The sequence below is a fragment of the Lampetra planeri genome, chromosome 11, assembly GCF_965212315.1.
Source record: "Lampetra planeri chromosome 11, kcLamPlan1.2.h2, whole genome shotgun sequence".
NCBI lineage: Eukaryota > Metazoa > Chordata > Hyperoartia > Petromyzontiformes > Petromyzontidae > Lampetra > Lampetra planeri.
In genome coordinates this window covers 7,783,870-7,796,807 of record NC_136117.1, presented here as the reverse complement: position 1 = coordinate 7,796,807, position 12,938 = coordinate 7,783,870, and the positions used below count along the sequence as shown (strand labels likewise).

General features: G+C 47.5%; 1 protein-coding gene and 1 long non-coding RNA gene across 2 annotated transcripts in view; one reads left to right on the top strand and one right to left on the bottom strand.

Moving 5' to 3' along the window:
• The first annotated feature begins 3 nt into the window (after positions 1-3).
• On the top strand, positions 4-8,043 carry LOC144721260 (uncharacterized). The gene is made up of 2 exons (XR_013585872.1): positions 4-2,613; positions 3,799-8,043. It is a non-coding gene; the product is annotated as an uncharacterized LOC144721260 (long non-coding RNA).
• Positions 2,419-12,938, bottom strand: part of LOC144721258 (ras association domain-containing protein 1-like) — an 84,445-nt gene continuing 73,925 nt past the window's right edge. The window contains 5 exon segments of the mRNA XM_078598749.1: positions 2,419-2,682; positions 3,733-3,848; positions 6,142-6,388; positions 6,390-6,470; positions 8,267-8,374. Coding sequence (XP_078454875.1) covers positions 2,536-2,682; positions 3,733-3,848; positions 6,142-6,388; positions 6,390-6,470; positions 8,267-8,374 — 699 coding nt within the window. The 3' untranslated portion in view covers positions 2,419-2,535.

Here is a 12,938-nt window from a genome sequence, read left to right as displayed (position 1 = left end):
CCAGCCAGGCAGGAGACCCACGAGAAGTTGGGTCTAAAGCCGCACACGGGAATAATCTCGAAGGGTCTTCAACGTCACATTTGCACCCCCACGGAGTTCCATGGCTCCAAGATAAACAAGGGCAAGGAAACATTCTACCGATTACCACCTACCGTCCCCTCCCCTACGCTGATGAGAGTCACTATTCCTCCATATTGCACATCACTTGGAGGAAGCACTAAGAGCAGCAAGGGCACAGAATGTCCTCTGGGTGGGGGGACTTCAATGTCCTCCACCACCACCACCACTGACCAAGTCTAGAAGGACACAACTGCCAGACCGGGACTTGTGGCAGGCGGTTTGAGAACCAACACGAGGGGAGTGACTAACCTGACCTTTGTCCTCACGAATCTACCTCTCGCAGATGCATCTGCCCATCAGCATCGGTAGGAGTGACCACCGCACAGACCTTGTGGTGGACACCAGGTCACGTTGTTGCACCGAGGACACGTAGCATCGTGTCTCGTGCGGCACCACCACCGTGCTAAGCGGGGACAAATTGCGAGCAGATCTAGTAGCTCGAGAGACTGGGGCATCCATGAGGCGATGTGGAGCATCATCAGCGACAGGATCGTATACCACCAAGATATTGAACCTCATAACCCAACATATTCCTCACTCCTCCATGACCATCTTGCCAGGTGACCAACCCCGGTTCAACGAGGAGTATAGAGAAGGGCAATGCCAACAGCAGCAACATACCTAAACCTGGAGACGCTTCAACACAATTTTACCTGCTTGCTCGACAATAAAACCATGCTATAAACAGAGATAAGGGATCCCACAACCAACAAAGTTAAAGCTCTGCAATCCTACCACACCCAGCCAAGAATGGTGAACAATTTAGCAATTGACAGGGCCAGGTTAACATCCAGGCTTGGGCTGAAAAGTGGCCAATAACACAGCCCAAGCACCTTCCCTTGACATTCAATGGAATTACCATCGCAGAGTCCCACGCCATCAACATTTTGGAGGTCACCATTATCAAAAAAATAACTCAATTGGACCAGCCACATAAACACCATGGCCACAACAGCAGGTCAGAGGGCTGGCTATCTTGCAGCAAGCGGCCCCAACTACTTTCTCCCCAAAGCCTCTCCGCTCCTCTACAAGGGACAAGGCAGGGGTGTCATGGAGTACGCTACGCTTGCCTGGATGAGCGCAACTCCGATGACACGTAAGAAGCTCGCCACCATCCAGGACAACGATACACTCTATTGGCACCTCGCCAGTATAAATATCTACCCCTGCCATCCCTGGGGGGCGTCCTGCAGCTGCAGTGCGCGCACGGTCTCCAGAATGCACTGCACCAAAGCAGCTCCAGCAGCACCTCCCAAACTTGCGACCTGTGTGGTGGGAATGCCACCCCACACGTCACCCCCGACCCCAGGATATTTATTGCCACCGCTCGTTCATCAACGCCGGACCTGAATCCTGAAACTCCTATTGAACAGCGTCGGGGGGAAGAGGGCAGCCCGGCTGCTACGACTGGAGCAGGGCACGGACAAATCCACGGCACTACCACCTCCTTGCGCATTGCAACTAGGGATGGGCAGTAAATGCTGGTATACCAGCAACGCCCACATCCCATAGATACATTTTTTAACAAAACGTGAAGTATTGAATCTGTCTTTTTTTCTGTTTCTTAATGCAGTATTTAAATGTAAATTTTCTAGGGAATGGGGGAGGGGGGGGTTCATATAATAAACAGTACAGCACACAGTTCACAGACATTTAAACATAAACATTCCCTGCAATTATACATTGACCTTTTTTTTTGCTTAAAACTCACTCAACTCCACACAGATTCTTAAGGAATCCACTTTACCAACTTTTTCGCGTGAAAAATTCCCAGCCTTGGCAATTTCATAGAAATGACTTTCATTCAGCTCAGTTTCCGCAGCGCAGACGACTAGTTTTGCACCTCGCATCACCCCTAACCTCGGCCACCGAACCCCATCCCTCGGCCTTTTGTGCTTCTCTTGATCTCGCTTGCGGAGAGAGCAAATTGGCAGGACATGGCCCACAAGGGTGCACCTCCTCAATCAAGCGCTAGCCTGTTCGCACTCGCACTCTCGCCCTTCAGTGCATACCCACGCCACCCGCATCTCACACCGACACTATTTGCGCCTCCCATGAGCACGGTTGGCTACGTGCGGCGCGAAATAAGCTCAAGATACATACATACATATTCCAAACACCGCACACCATTGATCTTCCGCGCTTCCTACACACGCGTTACATCACATGACCTTACAGACCACAACACCTCCCCCCGATGTTATATACATTCCTCTCAAACCCCACACCCAATCCCCCCACACACCACCACGTCACGTTAAAATTCAGAATTGGGTGCAGGTCGTCGTCGTTGTCGTCGTCGTCGTGACTTTTCTTCCCAGCGGGTTTTCTCTTCACCGACGTTTTCCACCACTTTCCCGTGGCGACGCTGGCGAGACGACACCTCGCGAGGCTCCGCTGCGGTCGGGCGGAGGCTCAGCCGGGCTTGCGTGTGGCCAGAGCCTCCACCAGCTTCTGGCGATAGCCGCCGTACTTTTCCTGGACCTTGAGCACGTACGCATCCTCTTCCCGTTTCAAAATCCGCAGGAAATTCTGCAGCTCTGGGACGGTGAAGGCTTCCCACTGTAACAGGAGAGACACGGCACATCGGGTCAAAGAGCCACTCAATGGGAACACAAGGGCACAGGGCCATTCATAACAAACTATATCAACAGTGCGAGTGCGTACGCGTGTACGCACATCAGCGACAGTGGTGGCGTAGGAATTACTAAACTGCTCTACCATTCTGATTTGCACCCAAGTTCGATCGAGTACAATGCAGATGTCAAATGGGACATGAACCAGAATTGTGGCTCCCCTAGGTCAATTCAGTCTCAAATGGGTACCTCTTTGAGTGGCACGTCAACATCAGCGTGAGAGATACAAAGGCGGCTAGGCGTGGTGCTCACTCCAACATCCCCCCATGCGCCATGCTAGCCTAACAGTGCTCCCTAACAAAACCATTTACAAATAAAAGATACAAGAATATATTGGAGAACTTGGTGCGTGGATAGGTGCTCGCCAACAGCACTGGACCCTAACAGACTCCATGACTAGAGGGTCTTTGTGCTTATTTTGTGTGTGAAATTTGGTCATGTAATGGTGAGTGCAATTTCCTGCAAACCCGGTGACCCAAGTTCAAATTCCTAGCCGCAGCGATAATAAGCAATGCCTGGGCCTGTCTTGGCCTCCTCGACTTAGTCTTGAGATTTTAAATAAATACCTGATGAAGCGTGTAAATACCGGCACCAGGGAGACAAAGGTGGCCGGCTGGTTACAGCGGCGTGGTCGTGCACGAGACATCCCCGCGTCTCGTGTATTTTTTTTATTTTACCAACTAGGGCCCACTGATCTATGTAGCTATTTTTCAGAAGCGACCTGGCCACAAGTGATAGCTCAACGAAGTGGCTTATCACGTGGAAATTTATAGCAGCCAAATCCTCCAAACACGCACGTCGATTCTAAATGCGCAGGGCAAAACTGGAGAATCCGTAGAAATATCCACGCGACCACGGGGCAGATCATTCAAACTCCAAATATACAGCAGCAGGCGTCAGGGTCAGGATCGAACCCACGACCTCCTGCATACCAGGCGAGGTAATTTACATCTCGTCACGGCGGCCGATGACTTACAATGACCTCGCCGGTCTCGTTCTCCTGCATGACGAAGCGCATTGCCGTCTGGTCGGGTCCGTTCAGCAGGCGCAGGTGCAGGGGGTTTTCCTCGTCGCTCAGCTTGCGCTTGGACACTGTGGCGGCGCGGACAACGGAGAAAGAGACCACGTGAGACTGCCGCGCGTGGAGCCCCGCGTCGAACCGCGTGCAATCGACCGGCTCCCCAAACCCAGCGCCCCCCCGCCGCCACGCTTCACATCACGATCGTACCTCTTCTGCAAGGCAACACGTGTGTACCAACAGATACGCCTCGCAATATCTATCGAGATGAATCAACAAAAGGAGTCCTGTTGTACCCATTAAAAAGCATTGCTGTGGGAGGTGTGCGAATAAGCGTCCGCATCTTGTAAAGGAGATTCCTGTATTTTATTGGGTGTCAACACATCATCTCCTTTCCAATACGGAGAATGTGTATCAACTGGTTTGTGCAGTGCCCAATGCAAGATGGATGTGTATTTCCAAATGCATCTGGCAATCCCTATTTGGATACATTATCATCCCCTTTGCAAGACATGTATTTTACAAACTGATCTTGCATATTTTTCAAAACCAGGGGCATTTACGTTTGCGAGTTGGATATATATTTATCCCGCTTTTAACGCAGTGGGGGTAATGAGGCGATTACCTAGGATGGTAAATACGGGGAGGGTGCAACATATTAAGATCACGTGACTGCATGAGAGCCGGGCGGTGGTGGCTATGCACGTGGCCTGTGATCCTGCACTGTGGAGGGGCGAGTGTTGGTGGATCACCGCACACATGACAAAATGTTGCGAGACTCCCTTCCCGTGGACATTCAGGTGCAATACCCCGACTTGGTGGCAGAATTCAGTACAACGAAGTGTGGACTGATATCATCTGTATGGGATCGAGTGTTGCCCCCTCGCACGTGTGGGTTTTCTCTGGGTGCTCCGGTTTACTCCCAGAGTATAAAACACTCACTAATTGACTGAAAACATTCGAACAGAGAACTGCAGAGCAATTGTTGGTGCCGGCTCACTCCAATTTGCATGAAAGACGTAAAAGTAATTGTCGACAGAAAAGTTAGACTCGAGAAAATATCCGGAGAAATACTTGAGAACAGCCACCTGGGTAAGGAGTAAGCCAAGAACCAGGCAATGCTCTAACCCAAGCACAAACAACAATGGGGAAATTATCACCGAATGATCCAGCACCACAGTTAGAAATGTTCTTGAGACACGATGAACTAATTTTAGAAGCCGACATGTACACTAATCGTGCCCTTGCAAAATTCCTATCCATGGTGCCGATTCGGTAGCAAGCTCAACGTCAGTCCCCCTCCTAGAGCCGTTACACAACCCGGCTGCAGTCACATGATGTTAATAACAGGCTTGGCTTCAACAGTTTGTGAACATTTGCAGGTTCGATAACATTCACTGGCTGTGAAGTTTAACCAATTAAATGTTTTAAGTATATATTAAAATATATAAGTATAAGTATATCAAATTTCCTTGCAGCCTGTAAAATATAATTGCTTTTATAGCGGTCATGTTATTACTTTAAACGCCATTAGTAATTCAACCTGGTGGTCAAACCTTAATGATTTCTAACCGTTTGATTACACAGGCCTTAAACAATGTACAGGGTGCTTTTCAATGCTGTTGCCGCTAGGTGACCCCTACATTGATGTTTGGTTTAACTATGTATGGGCGCGGCGTGAGCACATGACGCTATGAACTCCGTGACATAAGTTTTATTCCTGACCACAGCTTTTACATTAGTGGCGAGAGATATCTGAATCTAACCTGGTCTCCTCCCCCCCATCTTCACAAGCTAGCACTGACCATCGTGGTAAAGTTTCGTCAAACAACCCCCATTGCAGACATGGCTTGAAATTACTTTGCAATTATTTTGTGTTGTTACAATGTGATATAAATGGCAGCTACAAGAGAAATATCACAGAGAATGTGGTTTAGAATTAGTATCCATCATTAGAATGATGGTGGCACGAGATAAGTGATAGCTAAAAGTGAAGGCGGTGAATGCTGTGCTGTTGACAACTTTGTGTGACCCATCACAATCTGTCTTAATATTAACTTGGTTCAACCAATTTACGTTCAGTCAACATCTATTCAACCAAAAGTTACTTATTTACACAACTGGGGGTAGCAAACAGCACATTGCGGACACCCTGTAAAACAAATTCCATAAACTATTTATATTTTACCAGCTAAGGCCGACCGAGGACATATAGTTGTTATTTTTCAGAAGCAACCTGGTCACAAATGACAGCTCAACCACGTGGCTTATCACGTGCAAATTTAAATCGGCCAAATACTCGTTTCTATTAAATTCCCCGCACTTTCGACAAAACAAAGTCTCCCGACCGACCGACCGACCACTTACCCTGCCCGTCTGGCCCCGAGTGCTGGAACAGGGCGAACTTGCGTGGGTTGTCCATCACCTGGAACTTGCGGAGCAGCGCCTCGATCACCTCGCGCGCCGTGTTGGTGCTGCTCAAGTGCACCTGCTTCTCGGTGCCGCGTGGCAGGTAGAAGGTCGTGCGTCGCGCCGTGCTCTCGCACGTGCCGCTGCCGCCACCCCCCCCCCGCCGGGCCGGGCGCCGCCACGGGCTGCAGCAATGCATTGTGGGCCCGCCCGTCGTCCGCCACGGAGACGGGCCTCTGCAGGTTGAGCTGCACCTTGATGAAGCCCGTGAACGTCCCGTTCTCCTGCTGCGGGCGGGCGCAACATGCCAACGGAGAGTTCAAAGTTCAAAGTTAATTTATTAGGTATAGCCCTGTGAGCCATTCGGCTCTTGAATCGGGTGCAACCGCTGAATCGGGTGCAACGGAGAGAAGGTCGGTAAGACAACCTTTAAAAAAAGTCAATTAATTGATGAAATATTGCATTTGATTACTTTGTCTTCAAAATTTACACTTTTCTTGTGATACTAAACTATATTTTTCCCCCAGGTAACTCTACTGAAATATTAGCTCTTTCACATAAGTGACCTGGCCACAAACGATAGCTCAACTAAGTGGCTTACCATGTGGAAATGTATAGCAGCCAATTACTCTAAACGCACATTTATTCTAAATGTGGAGGGAAAAACCAGAGGACTCGGAAAAAAAATCCACGTGACCATGGGGAGAACATGCAAACTCTAAATATACAGCTGTCAGGGTCTACATTGGCATTGACAGCAGTGCACAAAAGTATCAATAACACAAAACTCAACATGGCAATAAGACTGCTAAAGGGCCATTGCCAAAAATGTTCCCTATCACATTTTTGTTTGTACTTGTGTGTGGTCAATTACTCAACCCCCTTTAAAAATTACGGTTCCAATGAATGATATCCCTCCTCGCGAAGGCTGGAAACTCCCTTCAATCCACATCCAGCGAGGACTTGACAAAGGGCTGTTTTGCTTAACTATTCGAATGATTAGAAAATAGTAATTAACTATCCCAATTTATAGGGAAAGCAATTTAACATTTCAAGCAAACACTCCGATGAGATCACGTAATTATGTGATTATTGTTGGTTGTAGCTTGTAATGATGGTGCCGTGACTGCAAACGCCGTTCAATTATCTTTTGTTAAAACCTTGCACCTTTCCCCGCTTTAGCGTGCGTGGCATAATGTCACTGGCGAATATTTATTACGGCAATTATGAGCAGAGTTGCTGCTGATAGCAGGATAACTCTGAATATTTAATAAGTGTTCACAGAGCTTAAATATATTATTGCGCATACGGTCTTTTTTTCGTGTCAACTTCGAGCCAGAGAAAATAACATGGAAAAATATTATAAAATGATACGGCTTTTTGTGTATGTTCACATTGATGACCGGGTTAAGATCATACATTGATGACTGTACTTTTTTTCATCTCGGGAATCATAGGAAGGGATTTTGGATGCAAACTTAAGTCCTCACTCTGGATGTTACCCTGGGTACGAGCTCACAAGGGACCCAGCCTTGTGCCTCAACACCAGAGTTCCTAAGTTAGCAGGTCGATAAAATATGACTGGCCGAACGGTGGTCGAAGATTGCTTAGTGGCAGCGCGAGACCGACGGATGAGTGGAGGTGGTAATGATACGCCGTGTTAATGTTTTCCTCGTGGTTGTATGTGCGCATTGATTTGGAGGAATCTTTGTGTTTAAAAAAAACAATTGTACGAGAGCAGTATCTGGGAGGTCTTGCTGTGTCCTATAAAAGAACCAATTCTCACATGGCAGCGAAATACGTGAGAATCTTTATGGCTCATCGGATTCCTCCAGTATAAATAAAGATTCTGATTTTGAATCAGTACTTCTGATGTGAAACACACGGTGGACGACGTGCGAAGCATGGGAGACGACCCACATGCGAGACATAAACATTAAAAACACCCCACGGTGAAGTTATTGCCTTGTAACCATGCACCATGGCTGCGGGCCGTTCGCAAATAAACGCGGCGTGGTGCTTGGATCGCGCGCACGTGTGTGGGGGGGGGGGCTGTCGGGACAGGTGCAAGGCCTCATCTCACCTGCACCATGCTGGTCTTGCTGCTGCTGCGCACGTTGTACAGCTTGATCTTCTGCTCGATCTCCTCCCGCGACAGCACCTGGCTCTGCACCTGCTCCACCTTGCCATCCTGTAGGGGGGAGGAGAAGTGGCATTGTCATTGGTGGCCACACGCTCGCTGGCAGCCTTGGACGGGCTGGCACAAGGGGGGCGGCGGTGGGGGCCGGGGGGGGTGGCACAGTGTGGGCTCGATTCGTGGCTCGGGTTGCAATCGCAAGTTGGCTTTCATTATTCTTAGGTTTTTTCGGTAAAGTCACGTAGGTAAAAAATTAAAATTAAAACGAGACAAGAAGTCACAGCTTCTCGAGACGCTGGCCTTCCTCAAGAGATGCCGAGATAACAAGGTAATACCCATCGCTTTCCCACCCTCAACCAGTATATACAAGGACTGTTTTCTTGGAATTTCTCTTACTTGATACAGCTATCGTGCTGTGACGGTTCCACCTGAAGACGGAAGCTTGTGTTGCCTCCGAAACGTCGTGATTTTTATTTTATTTTTATTTTACTTTTAATAATTTAATTTTTTTTACCTACGTGACTTTACCGAAAAAACTTAAGAATATGAATCCTGGCAGTCACGAAAGCTTCAAATCTAGAATGGCTTTCATTAATTGCGTATTTCATCACCGATGTCAACGCCGATCATTTAAATCACGCTAACCGTGCAATGTGCTTTGGCAGAAGGAATGCTGCCATGGTGTTACGGTTTGCACATGGAACTTGCAATCCAGGTCGCCGGTTCGAGATTCCGGCGTGGGAAAGTTTCTTAAAATGCACGCACCTCTGTCCACTCAGCAGAATAAATGGGCGCACCACGCTTAAGTCTATCTGCAGGTCGCATCGCGTATAGGTACTTCCACCTCTTCCAAAATATTTGCCCTGCGTGGAAGTAGGACAGAAACTCTTCAAGAGGGGATCTCTCTAGAGCTCCTTCTATTGGAGGCCCTTCCCACCAGCAGTGCATGAGCAAGATATTACAAGGCTGCACGTTTATCTTACAGCACTCATAAGATATTGATACGGCAAGTGTAAGTCATAACAGCGACACCTGTAACGTAATTATTATGCTCAATATCTAGCAAAAGCGATTGTTTTTGTTAATATAATCGTAATTTATTTACGTTATATATTCCGGGCCCAGCCAAAAGCCAAACCTGGGAACAAAAGCAGGGAGGCGACTTCTGATCGTAAATCTACTGAACATGAATTCAACGGCAGCACGCACCGAGAAATAACGGCCACCTTGAGGCAACACCGAAATGGTCGGCTCCCATCTGTGAGCGGGTCCACACAAGAATAGAAATGAGCCAACAGCACGTATGTGTGTGGCATGACAACCGAGTTTGCGGTTTTCATAGTTGAACCATCTCAACATTTCTGTAACGTTTGCCAAACCCACTGGCTTTTCAAAGGTTCACTAAATCCCTCCTAGAGCATGAACGAAGCTCATTTTAAACGCTTGATGTTTGCGCCGCCCAAAATATGCGCTTCACAAAAGGCGACCGGGATTGTGACATTAAAATACCAGCAAATTACTCGCCTGTTTAAGGTTGACCGATTTACCACATTAAATGCTTTGTGCACGGAGCTAAATGCTAAATTCCATAGAGTTTCTACAAAACCGATCGCCCACTGACCCATTTTCTTCTTTTTATTTCCTCCCTTCCGCCAATGGCACTGTCGCTCTTAGCCGCGTGGCCTGGAGGACATCAGACTTGGGGAATAGAGGTGCATTGTGCCGTGACTGTGAACGCCCGTTGTTGAAACTTTCCCGGAGAAACCAACACGGCCCACATATACGCCCCTCCTCCCAAACCCCCAGTGCAATGTTAAGCCGTCTTAAACAAGGCGCTGCACAAGCCGGTGGGGTTTTGAAGCCAGAAAATAAATTACACAGCCCCGAGAGATCCATCACACACACGGGTGAGGATTCAGGAGGGGCGAGGCTCCAGGAGGGGTGAGGCACCGGAGCACGTCGTGTTCTGTAAATCTGTTGGGAGGGGGTGCAGAGCGGTGCGTGACTGGCGTGCGCTGGCGGCTGCGGTGAGGGCGACGCTCGGGGGAGCCGTTGACGTCAGCGCCGTGGCGGTGACACGCGACGGGAATCGGCGGGGCGGTGGCGAAGCCCTCGTTTGAGTGGCGGAGCCCTCGTTTGAGTGGCACCGGCGAGGGCTCCGGTAGCTGCCCACAACCGGTGGGGAGCGAGCGAGTGAGCACGAGCCAAAAAAAAAATTTCGTGTTACCTGGAAACAGATGTGCCTCGCCGCTAGGGGACAAGGCGGGTCCCCCTCTGAAGACCTGATAGCATGTTGTTATTATTATTTTATTGGCAATTGTTTGCATGCAGCTCTGATGAGAAATACTGGTGGATTTTTTTTAAGTAGGCTTTCAAATGTCAATGTACGAAGATTAGTATTATTATTTGATATCGTAAACCGGGTTGGAATATTTTAAAATGAGAAACGATCAAAAGTTGAAACGCCGATGTGAATGCAAACTCTTAGGTTTTTCGGTAAAGTCACGTAGGTAAAAATAAAAATAAATAATAATTAATAATAGAAATAATAATAGAAATAAAATAATAAATCACGACGTTTCGGAGGCAACACAAGTCTCCGTCATCAGGTGGGACCGTCACAGCTAAAATTTACTGTATCAAGATGTGAATGCACTCGTTTTGAAGGCACGCAGCAATCACTCGGCATATTTTCTGCACATTTAATATAATACAAATTACTGATGTTCGTCAGGATTGCAAGTTGCTCGTATTTTTTTTTATGACGAACTCAATTACATCACAACATGTACAGCCCTTCATCACCCCCTACTGAATGAGTGTTACCCCTTGCCGTGCGGATCACGGGATCAAATAACACCCACTCTTATTCGATGTAATAATAAAGACATACATTGGCCTCTAATGTTAGTCAATACCCACTCGTAATGCCCCACTATAGTGTCCGGCATGTACATGCAATATGTATGGAAAATCAATAGTGTGTTAGGTATTGCCTTTCATCAGTTTCGCTCTAAAATTTACTCTCTTCCTGCTTGGAACAACTTGTGTTAACTCCTGGAATCACACATGAGATGAGCTCTTGTAATTAACCTGCCATTAATAATGCACACACACAACTTTTTCACAAGCATTGACTGAAATAAAAAAAAATACTTATGAAATGTATCCGGTACACCATCCTAAATAAAAGTTGTGCGACTTAACTTTGTACACAGAGGTGAGTGTGTGTGTGTGTTTTTTTAAATTTAGTATTGAGAGAAATGTTGGTCAAAAAAGGTATAAAGTTTCATTCAGTAAATATGCCGAGTGCTGTACTTATTAACTGCTCTCTGGGAGAAGTTGTGGCACAGTGGTTAGCACAGGAAGTCACGAACCTGGCTGGCCACCTGAGTTCTAATCCGGTCTGTGGTCAGCAGTGGCAAGCGATTTATGAACTGGTCTTAGGCTCCCCTTTTCCAACAACTTGCACCGACTAATACGGTGAAGTATAGTAAAAAAAAAACACATTTGCCGAGCTTAATTTCCAGCTGGAGATCGGCTGACCCCCCTCTTCAGGGTCAAGAAAATGAGCACCACTTTGTGTGACGTCAATGATGGTTGTCCCGTGGGTTATCTCAGCCTTGGCATGGGAATGTGGAATCTGCATCACTGTAAACAGGGCAGGAGCCAACACCCATGAATGGAAGCCACTTCAAATTCGTTGTTGCTTCTGAGCGACACGTAGGACAGAACTGCTAAACAGTCAGCTATTTAACCACGTGCCCTCGAGCCCCGTACCCTTACATGAGCACTGTACACGCATGCACCACTGAGAACAGCTGCCCTGCCTCAATGTATACTTGAAGTTTGTTTCAGCTCTCGGTTCCTTCTTAATGTAATGCCGCAGACCAGACACGAGACATAAACACAAGAGAAACACTTTTTTTGTATTCCCCCCCACCTTGTCATTATTTTAGTCATGTAATATTAATGTGATTCTGGCTCTCTCCCAGACGTGAGCCACATGGCTGCGAGCATCTGGTTTCAGAACCCAATAACCCAGCTCCCAGCAGCCTCATATTTCGCTCTCATATCCTCCTGGAAGCGGGAAGCAGATGCTTCCGTATGCCAGGCCCCTTTGACAAAAGGAGGGCCCTCGCTCTGAAAACAATGAAGCGATCACTTTGTAATATACACCGCGACCGGCGGAAGGGCTGTTCACAATTACAAACAACATGCTCAGCTCACACACCCACAAATAAATATGTTCGCCCAAGCACACAGCACGCCCGAGAAAAAAGGCTTATTGAATATAAATGTTAAAATTGAAGCTATTTACCAGGTCAGGGTCCCCAGTTTAGATTGTCAGAGTTCATCTTCAAAGCCAGTTATCTGGTTTAATAATTATAATGCAGTAATTATCATTTGCAGGACTTGATAAATCCATTACTGCCCATGCCCTATTGGTAATAGGGATTGCGTGACTATATTTCGCCACGTTCGTCAGTGCAGATCGGTGAAGTGGTGAGGTGGGGGGGGGGCATCCCAAATAATATCCATGGCAGCTCCGAGGTTATTATTTGGACCGGTAGTTTCACAGTGCGTACAAACGTACATTTTGTCATTTTGGGCTCAG